The sequence below is a fragment of the Rhincodon typus genome, unplaced genomic scaffold (assembly GCF_021869965.1).
Source record: "Rhincodon typus isolate 14 unplaced genomic scaffold, sRhiTyp1.1 hic_rhity00000728, whole genome shotgun sequence".
Classification (NCBI taxonomy): domain Eukaryota; kingdom Metazoa; phylum Chordata; class Chondrichthyes; order Orectolobiformes; family Rhincodontidae; genus Rhincodon; species Rhincodon typus.
Window position 1 is genome coordinate 1 of NW_025966366.1, and position 25,292 is coordinate 25,292.

Here is a 25,292-nt window from a genome sequence, read left to right on the forward strand (position 1 = left end):
ATCAACAAACTGGAGGAGCTCTGGAAGGTATGTATTGCGTAACGGGCAAGTTAATACCAACTGGCTCCAATCTAGTGCAAAAGGGAATGTGTGATATTGGAACCAGAGCACTCGGGTGAAATGCTATCACCCCTAGAAAGTTGCTCAGCTGTTAAGCTTGTCATTAGAGCTTTGGCCCATGGTCTTGCATACTGGAAGGCCTGACAACCTTCTGGAGACTGTTATGCCTATTTCCAAGTCAGTTGAATGTTAGTCCTCTATACTGTACACTGTTTAGTAGTAGAACTGTGTCCAAAGGCAGTAGCTAGGTCATCCCTCTTACCACATTTTGTTAGAATGGCAGAGTAATTTGGATATAGACTGTGCTCATTGTGCATTGCATTTTTAGCCCCTGGTGCTCAGTGTGAGCATTGAGGAGGATGAGTGTGCTTTAATTTTCTGTGCAACAAGCTGATGGTATATGTAACATTCAGGATTTTTTCCTTTAATAATTATTGTAGATCATGTCATATTAGAATATTGCTGATAAACATTTTGTTGAAGACTTTCACCTACTTGTTGGGACAGTTTGCAACACTTACCAAAGTAAGTGGAAAGCAACATTTAAACTGCAGGAGAGGAGAATGCTGATTAGTTGGCAAATAAACTCTGGTAAAGGCTTTGTCATGAAGAATGCTGCAGTTAATGATGGTGTGAGTTAACTGCCGACCTTTGTTTAAGATTTAAACAAAGCTTGGCATTTAGCAATGCAAGTTGACTGTGATTGGTCAAAACGTCACCGTGAGAAATCAGTCTGTGTATGGCTGTCTCACATGTTGAGTTGAAACTGGTGCAGTATGTAAGTGTTCTTTCATCTGCAAAAAATAGGGCCCTCCAAACCAATATATGTGGCTTCCAATACACACGGGTGCGCTTGACTGCACGCCCATTAAAGATCTGAAATCGGTTGTCAGTATAATTCTTTGCACAGTCAGGATTATGTAGCAGATGCTGCCCAGTTGTGGAATCGCATCTAAATTTGCATAATGAGTTTTACAAATGCTGGTTGGGTGTGGTCCGTATATTGTTTGTTGCAAACAACCAAAGGGATATGCTATTTGATATGCCCTGATGACTAGTGGTTGGTACAGCTGACACACTAGCCTCTGACCAGGACTGAGATTCATATGCTGCTTTATTTTCAGCAATACTCAATTTCTGTACCACTAAACGACTGGGAATATGTTGCAGATCAATACAATATTATGTCAGTGTGCCATTACTCAATGTTGATCACAGATTTATTATGTTTAGAATACTTAGTTTGATTAGAAATTGAAATGCCAGAATCTAAAATGAGATGGGTAATACTTCCAATCCCCTCAGTATTACATTTTAATATAGTTTCTGTAATGGAGATGCCCTGTCTGTTTTAGGATAATCCTTCTGCTACCCTTGAGGACCTGGAGAAACCTGGAGTGGATGAAGAGCCTCAGCATGTACTACTTCGTTACGAAGATGCTTATCAATACCAGAACATCTTCGGTCCACTGGTCAAGCTGGAGGCTGACTATGACAAAAAGCTAAAGGAATCACAGGTATTGTGCAGAGTGAACATCTGCTCAGTGTAGCTTTTGCATACATTTCTTATATCTTTAACAGTACTACACTTTGTTCCTTTCAGACTCTGTCTTTGTGAAAATGTCTAGCAGCGGAGGAATCTGGAAAATGCTCCTTTCCACACATGTTGAATTGACCCAGTGAATTGTTGAACCCAACAGATCAGTGGCTTTTGGGATTATTTCTTGCTGACAAAACTACTTGCAACTGCTGTGTCCCTTTTGGCTGCACAGTGCCCCCTTAGCTTTGTCCTGTCAAGTGTAACTCATAATGCCCTTGTCCACATGACCATAGAAATGATAAAGCACAGAAGTAGTCCATTTGGCTCATCTTGTCCATGCCAACCCAAAGACACCCAGATGCCTTTCTCTCGTCCCATCTTCCTGCACGCAGCCCATACCCCTGTAACTAACAGCATTCAAGGTGCAGGTCCAGGTACTCTTCTTAAAAAAAAAAAAAAAAAAAAAAAAAAAAAAAGTTTAGGGTCAGTGTTTCCACCACCATCTCAAGCAGTGAATTCCAGACACCCCATCACCCTTTGCATTTTTAAGAAAAGATCACACTTCTCTATAGACTACACAGTCAATTTTTGTCATCTGCAAGTTACCCAATTGTGCCCCCCATGTTAGAGTCCAAATTATTAATGTATAAAACAAACAGGGTCTGAACACTGAACCTTGCAGAACACCACTTGAAACAGCTTTCTATTTGCAAGGGCAGCCATCAATCATTACCCTTTGTTTCCTGTTAATAAGCCAACATTGGATCCAATTCTACACATTACCATTGGGCTTTACTTCATTGACCAGTCTGCCACGTGTGATCTTGTCAAATACCTTTCTAAAATCTGTGTAGACAACATCCATTGTACTACCCTCATCAATCCTCCTGGTCACTTCCTCAAAGAATTCCGTCAAATTTGTAAGTCATAACCTCCCCTTTACAAAGTCATGCTGACTATTCCTGACTAGCCCATGCCTGTCTAAGTGACAGTTAATTCCAATCTCTCAGGATTGATTCGAACAATTTGCCCACCACTGAAATAAGACTAACTGGCCTGCAATTGTTTGGCATTTTCTTTTAATACGCTTTTTAAACAATGGAACTACATTTGCATTTCTCCAGTCCTCTGGCACCTCATCTGTGTCCAGTGAAGATTGGAAAATAATCCTTGAAGCATCTGTTGTTTCCTCCCTGACCTCCTTCGACATCCTAGGGAACAACCCTCTCGCCCTGGTGACTTATCAGCTTTCAAGGATTCCAACTCCCCTAGCACTTCCCCTCTCATTGTGATTATTTTGACCAATATTTCATACTGCTACTCTTGGATTACTACACCCACATCATTCCTTTCCTTCGTGAATGTGAAGACAAAAACTTTATTTAAAATTCTTCCCATAAGCTCTGGATCTTCACGCAAGATCCCTTCTTCATCTCTGATAGGTCCTACTTTTTCCTTAACTATACTTTTGCTCTTTATTTCCTGGTAAAAACATCTTTGGGTTTTCTTTTATCTTGCTTGTTAATTTTATTTTCATGCCATCTCTTTGATTTCCTTTTATTTTTAATTTGATCCCTGTATTTTCAATGCTCCTCTAAGCTATCTGCAATGTTGAGTTTTTTGTGACTATCATAAGCTTCCTTTTTTCTGTTTAATCATCCCCTGTATTTTTCTCGACGGCCATGGGAATCTAGATTTAGCAGTATCCTTCTCATTTTTGGAAGGGACATGTCTGCTTTCTGCCTCAAGGATTTCACTTTTTAAGTGCCTCCCACTGGTTTACCACTGATTCACCCTTTAACAGTTCTGTTCAGTCCACCTCATTCAAATCACTTTTCAGTTTTGTAAAATTTGCATTTCCCCAGTTAAAAGCTTTTACCCCTAATTTATCTTTGTCCTTTTCCATAAAAATGCTAAATCTAACCAAATTGTGGTTACTATCTATGATATGGTCGTCCACTGTCACTTGACCCACTTGCCCATCTTCATTTCCCAAAACTAAGCTAGAATTGTGGCTCCTCTTGTTTTTAAAAAGAAAAAAATTCTTGGACACAGTACGTGAATCTTTCACTGTCATTGCCCCTTATGTTGTTTGAAACCCAGTTGATATTAGGATAGTTAAAGTCTCCTGCTATTAATGCCCTCTTACTGGGTGGCATGGTGGCTGTGGTTAGCACTGCTGCCTCACAGTGCCAGGGACCCAGGTTTGATTCCAGCCTTGGGTGACTGTGTGGAGGTTACATGTTTCCCCATGTCTGCGTGGGTTTTTGTCAGGTTCTCTGGTTTCCTCCCCCCATCCAAAGATATGCAGGTTAGATGGATTGGCCATGCTAAATTGTACATAGTGTTTAGGAATGTGCAGGCTAGGTGGATTAGCCATGATAAAAGCAGGGTTACGGGAATGAGGTGGGGGACTGAGTCTGGGTGGGATGCTGTTGGGAGGGAAGGTGCAGACTTGATTGGCCCAATTTGTCTACATTTATGTTCTTCTGTCTCCCTCCCACTATGGGTATTCAACTTATCTGGATTAATCTTCTTAAACTCCATTGGAATCTTTGTTTCAATATGATCACCTCTCCATCTAAACCCAAATGATTAAAGGCCCGACCTGCTCAACTTTTTCCAAAAAGACAAACTTCTTCACATCAGATATCAGCCTTGTTAAGCCTCTCAAACAGCTTTCAATCCAAGTATGCGCTTTTTTTAATTCATTCACAGGGTGAGGGTGACACTGACTAGGCCAGCACTTATTGCCCATCCATAATAGTCCAGAGGGCAGTTAAATATCAGTCACATTGCTGTGGGTCTAGAGTCACATGTAGATCAGACCAGGTAAGGATGGCAGTTTCCTTCCCTTAAGGACATTATTGAACTAGATGGGTTTTTCTGACAATTGGCAATAGATTCACGGTCATCATTAGACTCTTAATTCCTTTTTTGAATTGAATTCAAATTCCACTATCTTCTGTGTCAGGATTTGAACTCTGGTCTCCAAAACATTACCTGGGTCTCTAGATTAACATTCCAACGATAATAGCACTAGGCCATTGCCTCCCTTTAGTACTCCAGGTGTGGCTCACCAACGCGGTTATCAGTTTTCCCAAATTTTATACTCCTTTTAGGATTCACCTTTGCTCCCTAGTCAGATGGACTGCATTATCTTCACCAGTTTTCTGAGTAACTTGCTAGTAATTAGACGGAACAATATCCATTTGATAAGCTTACCAGCACTTAGAATATCCACTTCTCTTCCTTCTCTTTCCTATAATCTTGCCCTTTCACCATATTGTTTCAAATAAATGACAGTGATATTTTAAGTCATATTTCCAAACTAGGAATTGTTTTCATCCCTCTTATGTGAGTGCGCTCCTAGAACCCAAAAATTCTGATGCACTTTAATTTGAGCTTGTGCAGATGGTGTATACTTTTAATGAGGCCTGAATAGACTTCATTACATTAGTGTTACTATATAGGGGGATACTTATGGTTCACCAGTGCAGATGTGATAATGATACGGAGCTGCTTATAACAGTACTGGTACCAAAATTGAAGCAACAACTTGTGGTATACTAAGACTTCTCCAATGTATCTAACCTTGCCTTTTTCAAACCAAGACAATTGGTTCTACATTCATTGTGTGATTTTAATTTTCACTTAAATAGAATGGTGATTACTTCTCTCAGAGAAGGGCAGGATCGTCTTCCCTTGTATGTGTTTCCCTGCAACCCCAATGCCATTCTGTTTCTATAAAACAATAACTACAGTGTGGAACCAGGCTCTTTGGTCCAACAAGTCCACACCGACTCTCGGAGCATCCCACCCAGACCCATCCCCCTAAGCTACACATCCCAGAACACTACAGGCAATTTAGCATGGCCAATCCACCTAGCCTGCACATCTTTGGACTGTGGGAGGAAACCAGAGCACCCAGAGGAAGACCACGCAGACACAAAGAATGTGCAAACTCCACACAGACAGTCACCCGGCGGTGGAATCGAACCGGATCCCAGGCGCTGTGAGGCAGCAGTGCTAACCACTGAGCCACTGCGCCACCCTACAATAGTCCCTTGAATCCTGAAATAGCTGACTTCTACAGCCTGTCACCACCTAGCTGTGTGTACAAATTTTTTAAAATATAGTGTGAAAATTAGAGAGCACATAGGCAGGGGTTAGTGTTGCTTTCTCTTTGTATTTAAGTATAATTGGAGTGTCTCTTCGTTATCAGCCAAGTGAATAATCTAACTACCTCTTCCGTTTTGTTATCCAGCTAAATTATCTTGCTTGAACCAATAAATGTGTTTAATTGTGTTTATAATTTTAGACTCAGGACAATATCACTGTAAGATGGGATCTGGGTCTGAACAAGAAAAGGATTGCATACTTCACCTTGCCTAAGACGGACTCTGGTAAATGGCACCAGTTTACATTACTTTAAGTTAAAAGTGCAGTTTGGTGCATTGGCACAACAATGTCAGATATGATTGAAGATGGTGAGAAAGGAATGCAAGGTGTCGTGCTATTTACTTCAGGAGTTGGCAAGCCTCAACAGATCAAGTGACGCTGGCTGGTAAATCTATATCACAATCCAGTCGTCATTCTCTTTGAACACAGAAACAAAATACCAGATTCAATAAACGACGTGTGTGTAATATTGATGTATTGTAGAAAGATTTTTCATTGTGCATAAACAGATTTTTACAGTAGAGAGCTACAAAGCCTAATGTTTTGTATCACTTTAAAAGTGACACTGCCCGACAGTAAATAGCTCAGCCTGAGAACAGTGGAAAGGAACAATTCGAATTTATAGAATTAGTCACAGTACCTCATTTTTGATGCACCCAAGAATGCATTCATTATCTGACAAAAACATTCCAGAAAGTAGGTGGTAAGCAGGGTACTGTGAGCACTGTGGACACTACACTATAGATACTCGCTCACTTGATGTGAACTGTCGGCATGATTGTTTGCAATATGGGTAGTCATTCGCTATTACTTTCAAAGGCAAGTTCACTTTTCCCAAAGTCTCCCTGGATAAAATGAACAGATGCCAGATCTGTATCTTCAAAAGTGTCGCATTTAGTACTTCGGGAGAGAAGTAATTCTGCCCTGAAACCTACTGTTTACCATAAAGTTGTATCAATTGCCCAGATTAATTTCTGATTGTGAAGTCTTTAGTGTTGAGCTTAATTTATTAATTGAGCCATGCAGACCAGAATGGTGAGTTGATTAGCTCTGATTTGGAGCAGCATGTGAATAGATTATGGCCAGATTGAAAATCTATTATTGTGCTGTATACTGTGGTCGTCATTTGGCTATTCTTATTCTTGTTCTTCAGACATGCGCCTGATGCAGGGTGATGAGATCTGTCTGCGCTACAAGGGTGACCTGGCACCTCTTTGGAAAGGAATCGGCCACGTGATCAAAGTCCCGGACAGTATCCTTTGTATCTTGCTAATTAAACAAATCGCAGTTGTACAGCTGAAGAGCTTGCAGTGTTTTTATATAAATGATAAGGCTGGCTTTTGCTGTGCGCACCTTACTGTGCAAATGTTGCACTCTTAAATGTTTTCTTCTGCGTGTGATGTTAGGCAGAGGCCCTGTTACTTCTCATGGGCACAAAAACTCTATGGTGGTGGAAGCAGATTCAGTTTAGAAAAGGAATTTGACATATACAAGTTCATAAACATTAAAGGCATTGGCAAATTTGATAAAAGACAGTTTGTAGAGTTTTTAGCAGGGAATGATTAGATGACTTTCAAAGAGCCAGTACAGACATCATTGACTGAATAACCATGTTATGTATCAAAGATTTTCTGGAGAATGGGGATATGGAATTTTCCCCTACCTCTCAAAAGTCTCCTGAATAAAACCATTATGATTAAAGCAGCTTATTTGTTTATTTATAATAATGCTATTTTAGGGACCTCTTTGCATAAATAGCCTGCATTATTTCCCTTTTTTGAAAAGGTCATTTGAATGCTTTAGGTTATAGAAAGCTCTTAAAAATGTACGTTCTTTACTTGCTTTGAATGTCAATCATCAGTGCTCAACGTTGCCATCTGCAAATTTTGCATGCATGAGGTGATCGGTGATATTTAGTAATTGGTATGAGTTCCCACCCTAGATCATTCTAACATTGGAATTGCACACTGAAAATGAACCCAAACCAACCATGTTGTGTTGGTGTTTATCAGCTTTGTGAGCGCTTTGGTGAATCCTTGTTCCCAAATGGCGTTGTACCCTTTGTTAGTTCGGTGCATCTAACCTGTTCTTATATGCTAACATGGTCTCAATTTCAGTTAGTAACTCAACAACTCTGATCTTTAAAATAAAATCCCATAGTTCATAGGTTTAGTTTCAATACGGCTGTCCCTCTGAAGCATTGGACATAGTCTTTTTCTCTCCATTTTATCAAAGATTTTGCCTGATACATGTCAAGACTGACACAGAAATACCACATTTCAGGGGAAGTTATTCCTTAGTCAATAACAGTCACCCTGCCTTTTTTAAATATAAAATGCAAGCTTGAAGTGGTAACTTCCCTTGTGCATGCCCCATGACAAGGCACTGACCGGTCAGAGTTCACTTAATAAGCACCCTCTTCTCGTGATATAAAATTTGTTATCCTCTTGGTATTCTTGCGTCTGTCCTGATGAGTATAAGATGAATAGATTTGGCAACATGCCTCTTTTTCAAACCATACTTGACTGACATTGCATGTCATCTGCTTTCTCGCCCATTTCATCAATATTCTCCTTCAGTTTCCTTCGATAATTTTTTTAAAATTCAGTATAACATAATTTTAATATTGTTTGCAAATTGGCCCACTCCTGGCCCTGTGTCAGAATCACAGATGTAAACAGAGCACTAAAGTAGTCCCAGAACAGAATCCTTAGGGGACCAAGGACCACTCTTGATAGCCTTAAGGACTGTGCCTCAACTTACTCTTCTCCTTTCTAACCTATTCTTTTTCATTCACTCATGGTACATGGGTGCCGTAGGCTGGCCAGCATTTATTGTGCTTCCCAGTTGCCTTTGGGAAGGAGATGGTGAGCTTCCTCCTTGAACCGCCGCAATCCACATGCTGTCATTTGACCCATAATACCCTTACGGAGGGAATTCCAGGATTTTAATCCAGTGACCATGTAAGAACAACAATATGTTTCCAGGTCAAGATGATGAATGGCTTGGCAGGGAACTTGCAGGTGGCAATGCTCCCATTTATCTGCCATTGTCCTTTGAGATGGTTATAGGTTTTCTTCTGAGGATCCTTGATAATTTTCTGCATTGTATCTTAAATATAGCACACACTGCTGCTGCTACTACTGATGTCAGTAGTGGAGGGATTTTTTTTGTTTTTTTTTTGTTGATGTAGTGCCAATCAAGCAGGCTGCTTTGTCCTGGATGGTGTAGAGGTTCCTGCGTGGTGTTGGGGTTGCACCTATCCAGGCAGGTGGGAAGTATTCCATCACATTCCTGACTTGTGCCTTATAATTGGAGGAGAGGTTTTGGGAGTCAGTTGAGTTACTCAGCCTAGTATTCCTAGTCTCTGACCTCCTCTTGTAGCCACTGCAATAATACAGTGAGTCCAGTTGAATTGATAGGTCAATGATAGCCCCAAGGGTGTTTTTATTGGGGGGGGGGGGGGGGCGCGCGGGCGCGGGTATTCAATGATGGTAACACCACAGAGTAGTGGTTTGTTTGTTTGTTACTGGAGATGGTCATTGTCTGGCAGTTGTATTGAGAATGTTACTTGCCACTTGTCAACTCAAGCCTGTATATTGTCCAGATCTTGTTGTATTTGAACATGGATTATTTCAATATCTGAGGAGTCACAAACGTTGTGCAATCATCGATGAGCATCCCTACTTCTGGTCTTATGATGAAGGGAAGATTGAAGCAACTGAAGGTGGTTGGGCCTAGGACACAACTCTGAAGAAATCCTGCAGAGATGTCCTGGAGCTGAGATGACTGACCTTCACCAACTTTATGGGGCGGCAAGGTGGCTCAGTGGTTAGCACTGCTGCCTCACAGCACCAGGAACCCGCGTTCAATCCCACCCTCGGGCGACTGCGTGGAGTTTACACATTCTCTCTGTTAGTCCAAAGATGTGCAGACTAGGTGGATTGGCCATGCTAAATTGCCGAGTGTTCAGAGATGTGTAGACTAGGTGGGTTATAGGGGGGTGGGTCTGGGTAGGCTGCTCAGGGTCAGTGTGGACTTGTTGGGTCGAAGGGCCTGTTTCCACACTGTGGGGATTCTATGATCTATGATTCTATAATCTGTGAACCCCAGTCCTCTTCCTGTGTGCCACGTGTAACTCCAACAAGTGAGAGTTTAGCCCCAGGGCTCCCCAGTTTTGCTAGGACTCGTTTATTCCACACTGTCAAATGCAGCCTCGATGTCAAGGGCTGTCACTCCCACCTCACTTCTAGAATTCAACTCTTGTCCATGTTTGAACCAAGGCTGTAAGAGATCAGCAGTTGTATCCTTGGTGGAACTCAAACTGGGCATCATTGAGCAGGGATAGTAGGAACTGCAGATGCTGGAGAATCTGAGATAACAAGGTGTAGAGCTGGATGAACACAGCAGGAAAATTTTTCTGAAGAACGGTCCAGGCCCAAAACGTCAGCCTTCCTGCTCCTCTGATGCTGCTTGGCCTGCTGTGTTCATCCAGCTCTACACCTTGTTATCATTGAGCAGGTGCTGTTTGATAGCAGTGTTGATTGCACCTTCCATCATTTTACTGATGATTGAGAGTAGACTGGGGCTCTAATTGGCCAGGTTAGATTTGGCCTGCTTTTTTGTACAAGAGATATTTGGGCAATTTTCCACATTGTTGGGTAGGTGCCAGGTTGTAACTATACTTGATGAGCTTGATGAGGGGAGTGGCAAGACCTGAAGCTCAAGTCCTCAGTACTATTGCTGAAATGTTGTCTGAGTCCGTAGCCTTTGCAGTATTCAGTGTCTCCAACATTTCTTGATATCACATGGAGTGAGTCGAATTAGCTGAGGGTGGTATCTGTAATGCTGGGGGCCACTGGAGGAGACAGAGATGGATCATCCACTTGGCACTTCTAGTTGAAGATTGCTATGAATTATTCAGCCTTATCTTTTTGCACTGATGTACTGGGCTCTTCCATCATTGAGGATAGGGATATTTGTGGAGCCTGCTCCTCCAGTGAGTTGTTTAATTGTCCACTACCATTCACGACTGGATGTGGCAGGACTGCAGAGCTTAGATCTGTTTGTTGTTGGATCATCTAACTGTCTACCACATGCTGTTTGTCCAGAATGAACGTTGAGGACTTTCTCAGGGCGACTTCCTCCCTGTGTAAACCACTGTGTCACCACCTCTGCTGAGTCTGTCCTGCCAGGGGGACAGGACATATCCAGGAATGGTGCTGATGGTGTCTGGTACATTTTTAGCCTGTTCTTCTGAATAATTCCTTTGTTCTTTCCCCTTAAGCTTGCAATATTTTTCCTTGTCTCAAGTAGTTACTCAATTTTCACTTGAAAGACACAATTGAATCTGCTTCCACTGCCCTTCAAGGCTGCACTGCCCAAATTGTAACACTGGTGGTGGGATTTCCTCCATGGTTTGTGTTGCCAGTTTTCTTAAATCTGTGCTGCTTGATTACAGACCTTCCTGCCAGTAAGAACACCACCTTGTTTAATTTCCCAACACCCTTTGTATTTCTGGCACATATTAGGTCGCCCCTTAACTTTCTTTGCTCCACGATAGTAATCTCAATTTTCCAGTCTCTCAACATAATATTGTTTACCAAAGGTAACGCGTTCCCTTTTAAAAACAGATGTTTGGTCACCTTCCAGTCCTTTGGCATGCGCTGATTCTCAGCACCTTGAGGTACCATTTCTTGGGCCTTCATTGTTTCTTCTCCCTATTGCTCTCCTCGTACAGTATCAAGTTGTTGCTTTTTCCTTGGGGAAATATTACTGCATTTGTCCTCATTTAGTTTTACTCACTTCTCTAGTCCATTGATTTATCAATATATTCCATGTTGCATTTAACCAGTTTATAGCGTAGCTTCTTAATTTCCTTTGCCGTCATTGTATCATCCCAGATTGAAGGACAGGCCTGACTATCTTTTAGAACAGGTTTGAGGGATGTAGAGATGAGAGATGACCCTCTTTCTAAATATATTTAAATTTACAAGTCTTTCTTTAACTTAACACAAGACAAAGCTGAAAATGCAGCTTGAGTACAGCTAGTTCTCTGAGCTGCTGTGACAGTTTTAGGTGCAATATATATTTGTTTTAGACATGATTTAGATAATTCTAGAGTGTTTGAGGTCAGCTGTAGTTTGTGTAATTGTAGAGCCTGACTCAGTCAGGCTAAGCGTTGTGTCTCTAACTGACCCATGTAGATTATGGGGATGAGATCGCTATTGAACTACGCAGTAGTGTTGGAGCTCCAGTTGAAGTAACTCACAACTTCCAGGTGGATTTTGTGTGGAAATCAACTTCATTTGACAGGTAAGCTACTAATTTGTCCAACTTTGCCCTTTTTAATTTGTAGCTTTATCAGCCTTTTATTTTCTGTCTAAATAATGTAGGCAGTGTTGACGGTGCCAGGTCCCATCCTCTCTTTTCTTTCTAAAAAAAAAAAAAAGTTCCCAGTTGGGAAATGCAGGTCGGTACATGTTTTGATCAATCCAACAATTCCATTTCACATTCCCAGCAATCCAGTACATTGTAATGTTAGTTGATGCAATAATTTCTCATCATGAGCCTGGTTTCTAGAAAGGGATTTGGCTATTTTTAACATGCATTAAAATTAAATGTTGCAGGTATAACTATTACCCACTTAAAAGGGATGCTGGATGTGGAGTTCAATAGTAGATATCTGAGCTATGGGTATAAGAGCTCTGTGCATGTAGTAGTAGCTTCGTTTGTGTGCATGTTAACATTGTCTCACCTATTCTGCAGCATAAGAGGAGGCTATTTGACCTATCCTGCTTGTTTGTGAGCTACAAATTGATCTAATGTTCCTCTTTGTAGGCCTGCAAACTTCCTATTTTTTTATTTAAGCACTCCAGTGTCCTAATTTTCAAAAGAAGTACAAATAGACCAATGAGCCTTACTTTGGTTGTGGGTAAAGTGTTGCCAAAGGATTATAAGAGAATTTATAATCATCTAGAAAAGAATAATTTGATTAGGCTTAGTCAACACGGTTTTGTGAAGGGTAGGTCGTGCCTCACAAACCTTAGAGTTCTTTTGAGAAGGTGACCAACAGGTGCATGAGGGTAAAGCGGTTGATGTGGTGTATCTGGATTTCAGTAAAACGTTTGATAACGTTCCCACGGTAGGCTATTGCAGAAAATACGGAGGCATGGGATTGAGGGTGATTTAGCGGTCTGGATCAGGAATTGGCTAGCTGTAAGAAGACAGAGGGTGGTGGTTGATGGGAAATGTTCATCCTGGAGTTCGGTTACTAGTGGTGTACCTCAAGGATCTGTTTTGGGGCCACTGCTGTTTGTCATTTTTATAAATGACCTGGATGAGGGCGTAGAAGGATGGGTTAGTAAATTTGCGGATGACACCAAAGTCGGTGGAGTTGTTGACAGTGCGGAAGGATGTTGCAGGTTACAGAGGGACGTAGATAAGCTGCTGAGCTGGGCTGAGAGGTGGCAAATGGAGTTTAATGCGGAAAAGTGAGGTGATTCACTTTGGAAGGAGTAACAGGAATACAGAGTACTGGGCTAATGGTAAGATTCTTGGTAGTGTGGATGAGCAGAGAGATCTCGGTGTCCATGTGCATCGATCCCTGAAAGTTGCCACCCAGGTTGATAGGGTTGTTAAGAAGGCGTACGGTGTGTTAGTGTTTTATTGGTAGAGGGATTGAGTTTTGGGGCCATGAAGTCATGTTGCAGCTGTACAAAACTCTGGCGCGGCCGCACTTGGAGTATTGCGTACAGTTCTGGTCACCGCATTATAGGATGTGGAAGCATTGGAAAGGGTGCAGAGGAGATTTACCAGGATGTTGCCTGGTATGGAGGGAAGGTCTTCTGAGGAAAGGCTGAGGGACTTGAAGCTGTTTTCGTTAGAGAGAGGAAGGTTAAGAGGTGACTTAATGGAGACATACAAGATGATCAGAGGATTAGATAGGGTGGACAGTGGGAGCCTTTTTCCTCGGATGGTGATGGCTAGCACGAGGGGACATAGCTTTAAATTGAGGGGTGATAGATATAGGACAGATGGCAGAGGTAGGTTCTTTACTCGGAGAGTAGTAAGGGCGTGGAATGCCCTGCCTGCAACAGTAGTAGACTCGCCAACTTTAAGGGCATTCAAATGGCCATTGGATAAACATATATGGATGAGAATGGAATAGTGTAGGTTAGTTGGGCTTCAGATTGGTTTCACAGGTTGGCGCAACATCGAGGGCCGAAGGGCCTGTACTGCGCTGTAATGTTCTATGTTCTAGGAGTAATTCTCAAGTATTCAGGTGCTAATGATTGCAGGAACTGAATGTAATGTCAGTGCTTCTGATGTTTTGTGCAAAATGTCTCTTGTTGCACAAATGTAACATTTTGAGTGTACAATAAATTTGAAACTGCTAGACAAAGTGAACAAAAGTGGAACAATCTAGGGAATAAGCAGCAGTTATCCTCTGACATGGCTTAACTGAACTACATACTGGATCCACACTTGGTATCAGAATCTGTTAGTTCAGCTGCCATTTGAACACCTTGTTTGTTTATTCCAGTTGCAGGAAAATGTATACATAGTAAACCCTAAGATTTTCCATCTTCACAGAATTTAAACAATATCTGTTAGCCATCCCAGTCTTTATTTTTCCATTGTTTGTGGAAAATATCCTCCCTTTCAGATGCTTACCCTCATTTTAGTATTTCTGTGACCTGAGCAATTCATCTGGTATAAATGGAAATTCACTAGAATGCCTTCTCCTCTTGCCTCCTTCCAACAACAAATTGCATTCAAAAATGTTTACTGTTGTTGAAGAACTGTTATTGAAGAAATTTCAAAACGTATTGAAAATGAACATGGTTCAAAGATGTTAGGCACTGGCAAGCATGTAGGTGGCCATTCATCTTTTACTTTTGGAAAAACAGACTTTTTATTTTCAGGCAAAAACTAATGATTGAAGTTTTGCAAAAGTGATATGTGCAGAAAAGTCGAAAATGCACCAAGAAGCTAGGGAATGACACTTTTTTTTTTCTCAGAACAGTTCTGTATCACTTTGACGTTATCTCTGAAGCATTGTGTGGTGTTTCCACAGGGTCTACAATGATTTGCTTGTGAACCAAGAGCCTACCTGATTGTTGCTTGACTGTAGAACTCTTGCGTCTGAATCAGGCAGATTCTTATAGGCATTTTAGATATAGAGCATTTTCACTCTTAGAAATGGCATGAATGTCTTTTGTCCATCTGGGTTATAGAGTCATACAGCACAGAAACAGACCATTTGGTCTGACTCATCCATGCTGACCAGATACCCTAAAATTAGTATAGTCCCGTTTGCCAGCATTTGGCCCATACCCTTCTAAACTCTTTGTATTCATGTACTCATCCAGATGCCTTTTAAATGTTGCAATTGTACCAGCCTCCACCACTTCCTCTGGCAGTTCATTCCATATACGCGTTGCCCCAGGTCCCTTTTAAATATTGCTCAGCTCACCTTAAACCTATGCTCTCCAGTTTTAGATTCCTCTACCCTGGGGGGAAGTCCTTGGCTCTACACCCTATCCATGCCCCTCATGATTTTAAAGCTTCTATAAGGCCATTCCTTGGCCTGTGCTCCAGGGAACGTAGTCCCAGCCTATTCAGCCTACCCCTATAGCTCAAACCCTCCAACCCTGGCGACATTCTTCTAAATCTTTTCTGAACCCTTTCTAGTTTCACTACATCCTTCCTATTGCAGGGAAACCAGAATTTAATGCAGTATTCCAAAAGTGGCCTAACCAATGTCCTGTACAGCTGCAGCATGACCTCCCAACTCCTATACTCAATGCACTGACCAATAAAGGCAAGCATACCAAATGCTGCCTTCACTCTCCTGTCTGCCTGCAACTCCACTTTCAAGGAACTATTGACAACAAATAAAAGCTTATCCTAGTCTATCTGATTAGGATCTTTTTGCAGGAGCAGAAATCCTAACTGTGTTTCTTATCTCCACCTTATGTACTGAGGCAACTCTCAGCAGCATTGCTGTCCAAACCAAGATCGGCTAATTCAGCACAAATTAGGGGTTCAACTTTAAAGCATCAGGAGCAGGACTACATGCATACAATGACTGTTCTACTGGTTTCTGTGCACCGAGTGAATGTTAATGAGGGACTAACGTGAAACTGGAAGAAATACAATAAATACTTGTTGGCATATCACCATCAGTTCTCTCTTTATTAGTGGCAAATAACAGCTTTATGGTTGGGTGTGCGTGGGCTGATGTAACCAAGGTAGTTCCCTGAGACTTGACCAACATGATATTGACATGGTTGCTCCGCTCCTCACTGCGATGCACATTTTTATTGTGACCCATTCTGATATGTTAACAAGAAGTTCCTTTTTTCAACTTCCAGAATGCAGAGTGCTTTAAAAACCTTTGCTGTGGATGAGACTTCTGTGTCTGGCTACATATACCACAAACTGCTTGGCCATGAGGTGGAGGATGTGATTATTAAATGCCAGCTGCCCAAACGCTTCACTGCCCATGGTTTACCTGACCTTAATCACTCACAGGTAGGCAATTTTGAGTGACATAATGTGTTAACATTGCGTCTGATTTTCACCAGTGACCTTATCCTCAAGTAAGCAGCAACTGTACATATTCTGTCAATGCTGTCTTCAATGCTTTTATCAAATCCAGCCTGTTGGCTTTCAATTGTAGTTGGTGCAGGCCGTGCAAGTAAACCTAATCCTCAGTAAGTTACACTATATATACAGTCAAGCATAGAGCTATGAGACATAAGATCCCAGGTGCTCATTTTAATCACTCTCTCTTGTAACCTGCTCTGCTGTATTTTGAACACACTCAGTACTATATGAGCAACGTCCTTTTAAATGCAAAGCAGATCTAAAAACAAGGGAAGCAGCAAATTTTACCCGAATTGTAATGTTAGTTGCCTGTTGCTGCAGCCTCTGCCTGGATCAAAACAGGAAGCAAAAATGAGACATTCAAGAGAAACTGCATTGTTAGTGTCTTGAACCACGAGGTGGCAGCCTGTGCTTCTGGTATTGTTGCCCCTGCCTCAGTTTGGGCCCTTTCACCTCTGAAGGCAGCAATGGCATGTTATTTCATACTTTCACCACAGAAAACTGCTGTAATCAATAGTACTGCAGCAAATTGTTACATTGCCTGGGATTAATAAATCTGCACGCCAATTCAGATCTGTCAGCATTGAAACGGCTGTGTTTAAAAAAAGAACTGACTTTTTCATGGACATTGCAGTTGTATGGCCAAAATGTTGTGCTGATGGGACAATACGGATACAGTAGTTTTCCAGACTACTTCACATTACAGACTTTAATCTGTTGATTGTTCTGTGTGCTAAAATCTGACACGTGCGCTGCTCCAGTACACTAACTGCACTGTGGTGGGTGAGTTGTTTTGCACTGCAACATATTCCTAGCGGTAATGTATTTCAAATCAGTTTATGCAGTGTTTATGAATATCTTTAGCACATTTAGTCATATGTAAACATTTTGTTTCTCCAGCTTCAGTTATACTACTTGGAGAAATGGGAAATATTATTAGATATAAATACTCTGTAAGCAATATCGAAATTGCTTCAAACTGCTTAGATTCCAAAAGCTTTGAAGTTTTACTTCTGTCAACAGAAGTACTGAAAGTAGAAGTGCAATTGTTGGTTACGCTACAATGAAGTGCATGGCATAATTAAAACCATTATAACATTGCCGTCCATGATTGATAAGGTGAGGTTTCAATCTTTCCAACAGGTTTATGCTGTGAAGACTGTCCTCCAGCGTCCTCTCAGTCTGATCCAAGGCCCTCCAGGCACTGGGAAAACTGTCACTTCTGCTACTATAGTTTATCATCTGGCCAGGCAAGGCAATGGGTAAGCAGCACTTTCTTCCACACTTAAAGTAGTGCCCCTCATGATTTTATAAACCTCTAAGGTCACCCCCTCAGCCACTGACACTCCAGGGAAAACAGTCCCAGCCTATTCAGCCTCTCCCTATAGCTCAAATCCTCCGACCCTGGCAACATCCTCAAGTCTTTTCTGAATCCTTTTTAGTTTCACAATATCCTTCCTCTAGGAGAGAGACCAGAATTGCATGCAGTACTCCAAAAGTGGTCAAACCAGCTACAACATGACTTCCCAACTCCTATACTCAATGCACTGACCAATAAAGGCAAGCATACCAAACCCCATCTTCACTATCCTGTCTACCTGCGACTCCACTTTCAGTGAACTGTGAACCTGCCCCCCAAGATCTCTTTGTTCAGCAACACTCCCCAGGATCTTATGATTAAGTGTATAAGTGCTGTCCCGATTTGCCTTTCCAAAATGCAATGCCTCACATTTATCTAAATTAAACTCCGTCTGCCACTCCTCGGCTCATTGGCCCATCTGATCAATGTTTCATTCCCTTGCTTAACAAGAATCTATCTACCTCTTCTTTAAAAATATTCAAGACTGTACTTCCAGCACCTTTTCGGGAAGAGTTCCAAAGATTCATGGCACTCTGAGAGGAAAGAAATTTCTCTAATTTGTTTTAAGTGGGTGATCACTGATTTCTAAACAATGACCCCCTGGTTCTAGATTCTCCTGTAAGAGGAAATATCTCCACTCCCACCCTGTCAAGCCTCCTCTTCATTTGTGTTTCAATCAAATAGCCTCTTACTCTTCTAAACTCCACCAGATACAAGCCTAACCTGTCCAGCCTTTCATAGAACATTGAACAGTAAAGCACAGGAATGGGTCCTTCAGCCCACGATGTTGTACCGACCATGATGCCAAATGAGATTGATTCCTTCTTTCTTCCCCTTGGTCCATAATCCTCCATTCCTTGCTTATCTAAAAGTCCCTTAAATGCCCTTTTTGTATCTGCCTCAACTACCAGTGTTTTTTAAAAAAAAAAAAACTTGCCCTTTTACTTCTCTTTTCAACTTCCCCCTCTCACCTTAAATACATGCCCCCTAGTATTAGACATTTCAACTGTGGGGACAAAGATTCTGGCTATCAACCCTATCTACGTGTCTCATAATTTTATAGACTTCTATCAAGTCTCCCCTCCACCTCTGCTGCTGAAGAGAAAACCCAAGTGTTTTTTTTTTTAGCCTATCCTTACAACTCATACCCTCTAATCCAGGCAGCATCCTGGTAAACCTCTTCTGCACGCTTTCCAATGCTTCCACATCCTTCCTATAATGCGGTGACCAGAACTGTACGCAATACTCCAAGTGCGGCCGCACCAGAGTTTTGTACAGCTGCAACATGACCTCATGGCTCCGAAACTCAATCCCTCTACCAATAAAACCTAACATACTGTACGCCTTCTTAACAACGCTATCAACCTGGGTGGCAACTTTCAGTGATCTATGCACATGGACACCGAGATCTTTCTGCTCATCCACACTACCAAGAATCTTACCATTAGCCCAGTACTCTGTATTCCTGTTACTCCTTCCAAAGTGAATCACCTCACACTTTTCCGCATTAAACTCCATTTGCCACCTCTCAGCCCAGCTCTGCAGCTTATCTATGTCCCTCTGTAACCTACAACATCCTTCTGCACTATCCACAACTCCACCGACTTTGGTGTCATCCGCAAATTTACTAACCCATCCTTCTACGCCCTCATCCAGGTCATTTATAAAAATGACAAACAGCAGTGGCCCCAAAACAGATCCTTGAGGTACACCACTAGTAACTGAACTCCAGGATGAACATTTCCCATCAACCACCACCCTCTGTCTTCTTACAGCTAGCCAATTTCTGATCCAAACCGCTAAATCACCCTCAATCCCATGCCTCCGTATTTTCTGCAATAGCCTACCATGGGGAACCTTATCAAACGCTTTACTGAAATCCAAATACACCACATCAACCGCTTTACCCTCATCCACCTGTTTGGTCACCTTCTCGAAGAACTCAACAAGGTTTGTGAGGCACGACCTACCCTTCACAAAACCGTGTTGACTATCCCTAATCAAATTATTCCTTTCTAAATGATTATAAATCCTATCTCTTATAATCCTTTCCAACACTTTACCCACAACCGAAGTAAGGCTCACTGGTCTATAATTACCAGGGTTGTCTCTACTCCCCTTCTTGAACAAGGGGACAACATTTGCTAGTCTCCAGTCTTCTGGCACTATTCCTGAAGACAATGACAACATAAAGATCAAAGCCAAAGGCTCTGCAATCTCCTCTCTAGCTTCCCAGAGAATCCTAGGATAAATCCCATCCGGCCCAGGGGACTTATCTATTTTCACACCTTCCAGAATTGCTAACACCACCTCCTTATGAACCTCAATCCCGTCTAGTCTAATAGACTGTATCTCAGTATTCTCCTCGACTGCATTGTCTTTTTCCTGTGTGAATACTGACGAAAAATATTTATTTAGCACCTCTCCTATCTCTTCGGACTCCACGCACAACTTCCCACTACTGTCCTTGACCGGCCCCAATCTTACTCTAGTCATTCTTTTATTCCTGACATACCTATAGAAAGCTTTAGGGTTTTCCTTGATCCTACCTGCTAAAGACTTCTCATGTCCCCTCCTGGCTCTTCTTAGCTCTCTCTTTAGGTCCTTCCTGGCTAACTTGTAACTCTCAAGTGCCCTCACTGAGCCTTCACGCCTCATCTCTACATAAGCCTCCTTCTTTCTCTTGACAAGAAATTCAATTTCTTTAGTAAACCACGGTTCCCTCGCTCGACCACTTCCTCCCTGCCTGACAGGTACATACTTCTCAAGGACACGCAGTAGCTGTTCCTTGAACGAGCTCCACATTTCAATTCTGCCCAGCCCCTGCAGTTTCCTTCTCCATCCTATGCATCCTAAATCTTGCCTCATCGCCTCATAGTTGCCTTTCCCCCAGCTATAACTCTTGCCCTGCTTTATATACCGATCCCTTTCCATCGCTAAAGTAAACGTAACCGAATTGTGGTCACTATCACCAAAGTGCTCTCCTACCTCCAAATCTAACACCTGGCCTGGTTCATTACCCAGTACCAAATCCAATGTGGCCTCGCCTCTTGTTGGCCTATCTGCATACTGTGTCAGGAAACCCTCCTGCACACATTGGACAAAAACTGACCCATCTGAAGTACTCGAACTATAGCGTTTCCAGTCAATATTTGGAAAGTTGAAGTCCACCATAACAACTACCCTGTTACTTTCGCTGCTATCCAGAATCATCTTTGCAATCTTTTCCTCGACATCTCTGGAACTTTTCGGAGGCCTATAGAAAACTCCCAACAGGGTGACCTCTCCTTTCCTGGTTCTTACCTCAGTAGACGAGTTGTCATCAAACGTCCTTTCTGCCACCGTAATACTGTCCTTGACTAACAATGCCACACCTCCCCCTCTTTTACCACCTTCCCTGATCTTACTGAAACATCTAAACCCCGGAACCTGCAACAACCATTCCTGTCCCTGCTCTATCCATGTCTCCGAAATGGCCACAACATCGAAGTCCCAGGTACCAACCCATGCTGCAAGTTCACCCACCTTATTCCGGATGCTCCTGGCATTGAAGTAGACACACTTCAAACCACCTTCCTGCCTGCCGGTACACTCCTGCGACCTTGAAACCTTATTTATGACCTCACTCCTCTCAACCTCCTGTACACTGGAGCTACAATTCAGGTTCCCACCCCACTGTTGAATTAGTTTAAACCCTCCCGAAGAGCATTAGCAAATTTCCCCCCCAGGATATTGGTACCCCTCTGGTTCAGGTGTAGACCACCCCGTTTGTAGAGGTCCCACCTACCCCAGAATGAGCCCCAATTATCCAGGTATCTGAATCCCTCCCTCCTGCACCATCCCTGTAGCCACGTGTTCAACTGCTCTCTCTCCCTATTCCTCGCCTCGCTAGCACGTGGCACGGGTAACAAACCAGAGATAACAACTCTGTTTGTTCTAGCTCTAAGCTTCCACCCTAGCTCCTTGAATTCCTGCCTTGCGTCCCCATCCCTTTTCCTACCTATATCGTTGGTGCCTATGTGGACCACGACTTGGGGCTGCTCCCCTTCCCCCTTAAGGATCCCGAAAACACGATCCGAGACATCACGGACCCTGGCACCTGGGAGGCAACACACCAACCGCGAGTCTCTCTCGTTCCCACAGAATCTCCTATCTGTCCCCCTAACTATGGAGTCCCCAATGACTAATGCTCTCCTCCTCTCCCCCCTTCCCTTCTGAGCAACAGGGACAGACTCTGTGCCAGAGACCTGTACCCCATGGCTTACCCCTGGTAAGTCATCCCCCCCAACAGTATCCAAAACGGTATACTTGTTTTTGAGGGGAATGGCCACAGGGGATCCCTGCACTGTCTGCCTGTTCCCTTTCCGTCCCCTGACTGTAACCCATCTACTTTTTGCCTGTACCTGAGGTGTGACTACCTCCCCATAACTCCTCTCAATTACCGCCTCAGCCTCCCGAATGATCCGAAGTTCCTCCAGCTCCAGTTCCCTAACACGGTTTCCGAGGAGCTGGAGTTGGGTGCACTTCCCGCAGATGAAGTCAGTGGGGACACTAGTGGTGACCCTTACCTCCCACATTCTACAGGAGGAGCATACAACTGCCCTAACATCCATTCCCACTGTTCTGAATTCCCAAACAGACAAATTAAAAAATATATATACTAGTAGCCTTACCAAATCAGCGCTCAGAACCTTTTTTTTTGGTTAGAGGAGGAGGATGGGTGGGAGACACTACCTAGGTAGTGTTTCAGGTAAAGCAACCGCCCAAATATATTACCTCACTTACTCCAAAAATGGAGTCACGCGAGGTAAGACTTTTATAATCGAAAAGCTCACCTTCCCAGGCTGCCCTCGCGCTTCCTCCCGGACTCCCGCCGCTGAAACAACTCACTAATCCTGTCGCACTGCACAATAGCAGGCCTGGGATAGGCTGCTGTCTGGACAGTTCCAACATGTGCTTTTCTCAGAAATTACCCTTAAAGCATTGCATGAACTCCTCATCTTGGCCACCTTTGTCTATCTGTCTTTTCTGATTAATATGTAGATGAAAATCTCTCCAGTTTCTTTTCCTTTCTGACAAATTTAATTTTATTCCTTTATGGTTTACCCTATTGTGCGGCCTGTACACCACACCCAAAAGTGACTTCTTGCCTTTATAATTTCTACCCAAACTATTTACTCACCTTGATTTCCTGAACTTGGGTCACTGCTATCGTCATTAGGGCAGCACGGTGGCATAGTGATTAGCACTGCTGCCTCACAGTGCCAGGGACCTGAGTTCAGTTCCAGCCTTGGACAACTCTTGTGGAGTTTGCACATTCTCCCCGTGTCTGGGTGGGTTTCCCCCCACAGTCCAAAGATATGCAAGTTAGGTGGATTGGCCATGCTAAATTGCCCGCAGTGTTCAGGGATATGTAAATTAGTTGGATTAGCCAGGAGAAATGCAGGGTTGCAGGGATAGGGTAAGGGTCTGGGTGGGATGCTGTTTGGAGAGTCGGTGTGGACTTGTTGGGCCAAATGTTCTGCACAGTCGGGATTGTACGAACACAGCTTCCACCTTATCCTACTTTCCCGTCATGCCTAAATGCCCTGTACTGTTCAATATTCATGGCAGCCATGTCTCTAATGGCCATCAAATCGTGCATATTTATTTCTATTTGCATTCAGTTCATTCGTTTTATTTTGAATGCAAGTAGATAGGGTTGTAAAGAAGGCATATGGCATGCTTGTCTTTATTGGTTGGGGAATTGAGTACAAGAACCAGAATGTCATGTTGCAGCTTTGTAAGACATTGGTTAGGCCTCACTTTGAGTATTACAGGAAGAATGTGGAGGCTTTGGAGAGGGTGCAGAAGAGGTTTACAGGATGCTGGCTGGATTATAGGGTATGAGCTACAAGCTTAAGTTAGAAAAACCGGGATTGTTTTCCCTTGAGCAGCAGAGGCTGACGGAAAATTTGATAGAAGTCTATAAAATAATGAGATGCATAGATATGGTTCACAGTCAAAATGTTTGTTCCAGAATTGAAATGTCTAATACTCAGGGGCATGCATTTTAAGGTGAGGGGGGAAAGGTCAAAGGAGACATGAGGGGCATGTTTTTGACAGTGTGGTAAGAGTCTGGAACATACTGCCAGGTTTGGTGGTGGAGGCAGATATGATAGGGGCATTTAAGGGACTTTTTGATAAGTGATGAATATTCAAAGAACGGAGGGATATGGACCAATCACAAGCAGAAGGGATTAGTTTAATTTGGCATCATGTTTGGCGCACCATCTTGGGTCAAAAGGTCCATTCCTGTGCTCTATTGTTCTGTGTTCTATGAATGCTGCATGCATTCAGATGCAGAGCCTTTAGTTTTATCCCTTTTTTACTATTTTTTTTTTAAAATGTTAGTTTTATCTATTGATTGATTCATGCAGTCTATCCCTTCCTGCCAAGATCTGTTTACATTTCCTATATTTAATATCAATCTTTGGTCTTAACTCTAGTCATTTGATTTACCACGTTTTTCTAAATTTGATCCCTTGCCCCCACTATTCAATTTAAAATCTCCTCTACTTCCCTTGTTATGCGGTTAACGAGAATGCTGATTCCAGCCTGGTCCAGGTGGATACCATGTCATTGTTTTAGATTCCCCACACTCCTGAATTGCTGCTAAAGCCCCACAAACTGGAATCCATTTCTCCCACACCATTCTTTGAACTATGCATCAATCTCTCTGATTTACCCATTTGCCACTTGCACGTGACTCTGGTAAAAATCCATAGATTTCAACCTTTGATGTTTTGTATAATTTAATGCCAGCTCTTCATACTGGCTATGCAGCAACACCTCATTTTTCTTACCTATGTTGCTCATACCTACATGCTCCATCAGACCTGGCTCCTCCCACTGTAAGTCCCTCCCAGCCCTGAGCTGATGTCCCTGATGTCCATAACCTTGCAACTAGGAGGTAACACAGCCACCTTACTCTCACTTTGTTATAAAGACCAGTGTTTATCCCCTAATTCATTTATACTCAGCCATACAATGAAATATTCAGGCAGGTGACCAAAAGCTTGGTCAGAGGTAGGTTTGAAGAAGCATCGTAAAAGAGGTGGTGACATATAGAGGGGAAATTCCAGAGTTTGGCCACTCAGCAGCTGAAGGTTATCAGTTAGAGAGCAATGAATATCAGGATTGTGCAACAACTGTAAATTGAGTTAACTCATTTTCTAGCATGGTTGAGGTCCTGTGTTCATACCTCCATACTTAAACCCGTTCCTGCTTCTGATCATAAATCTCTGTATAAAGGTTAATATTTCCTGGGTCATATGCATATTTTCCTACTATCAGTGTATCTGCTTTAGTAATGTCCTGCCATCATCAAACATTAAAAAGGATGACGCTCACTGTGCTTGGGTGATATAAGAATTTTCATTGATACATCTTGGAATCTTGGTTTGTGAGACAGGCAACACTTTTGTTCAGTTAGGATGACTAACTGACTTTCTCATCTGTTTTGCGATTTCTTGGGCTGCGTTCAAATTGGTGAAG

General features: G+C 42.6%; 1 protein-coding gene across 1 annotated transcript in view; it reads left to right on the plus strand.

Moving 5' to 3' along the window:
- Positions 1 to 3: 3 nt before the first annotated feature.
- upf1 (UPF1 RNA helicase and ATPase) overlaps positions 4 to 25,292 on the plus strand; it is a gene marked incomplete at its 5' end in the record, with an annotated part of 41,933 nt that continues 16,644 nt past the window's right edge. The window contains 7 exons of the mRNA XM_048621517.1: positions 4 to 27; positions 1,416 to 1,577; positions 5,922 to 6,006; positions 6,936 to 7,034; positions 11,989 to 12,097; positions 16,162 to 16,321; positions 17,540 to 17,658. Coding sequence (XP_048477474.1) covers positions 4 to 27; positions 1,416 to 1,577; positions 5,922 to 6,006; positions 6,936 to 7,034; positions 11,989 to 12,097; positions 16,162 to 16,321; positions 17,540 to 17,658 — 758 coding nt within the window. The remainder of the gene's footprint in view (positions 28 to 1,415; positions 1,578 to 5,921; positions 6,007 to 6,935; positions 7,035 to 11,988; positions 12,098 to 16,161; positions 16,322 to 17,539; positions 17,659 to 25,292) is intronic.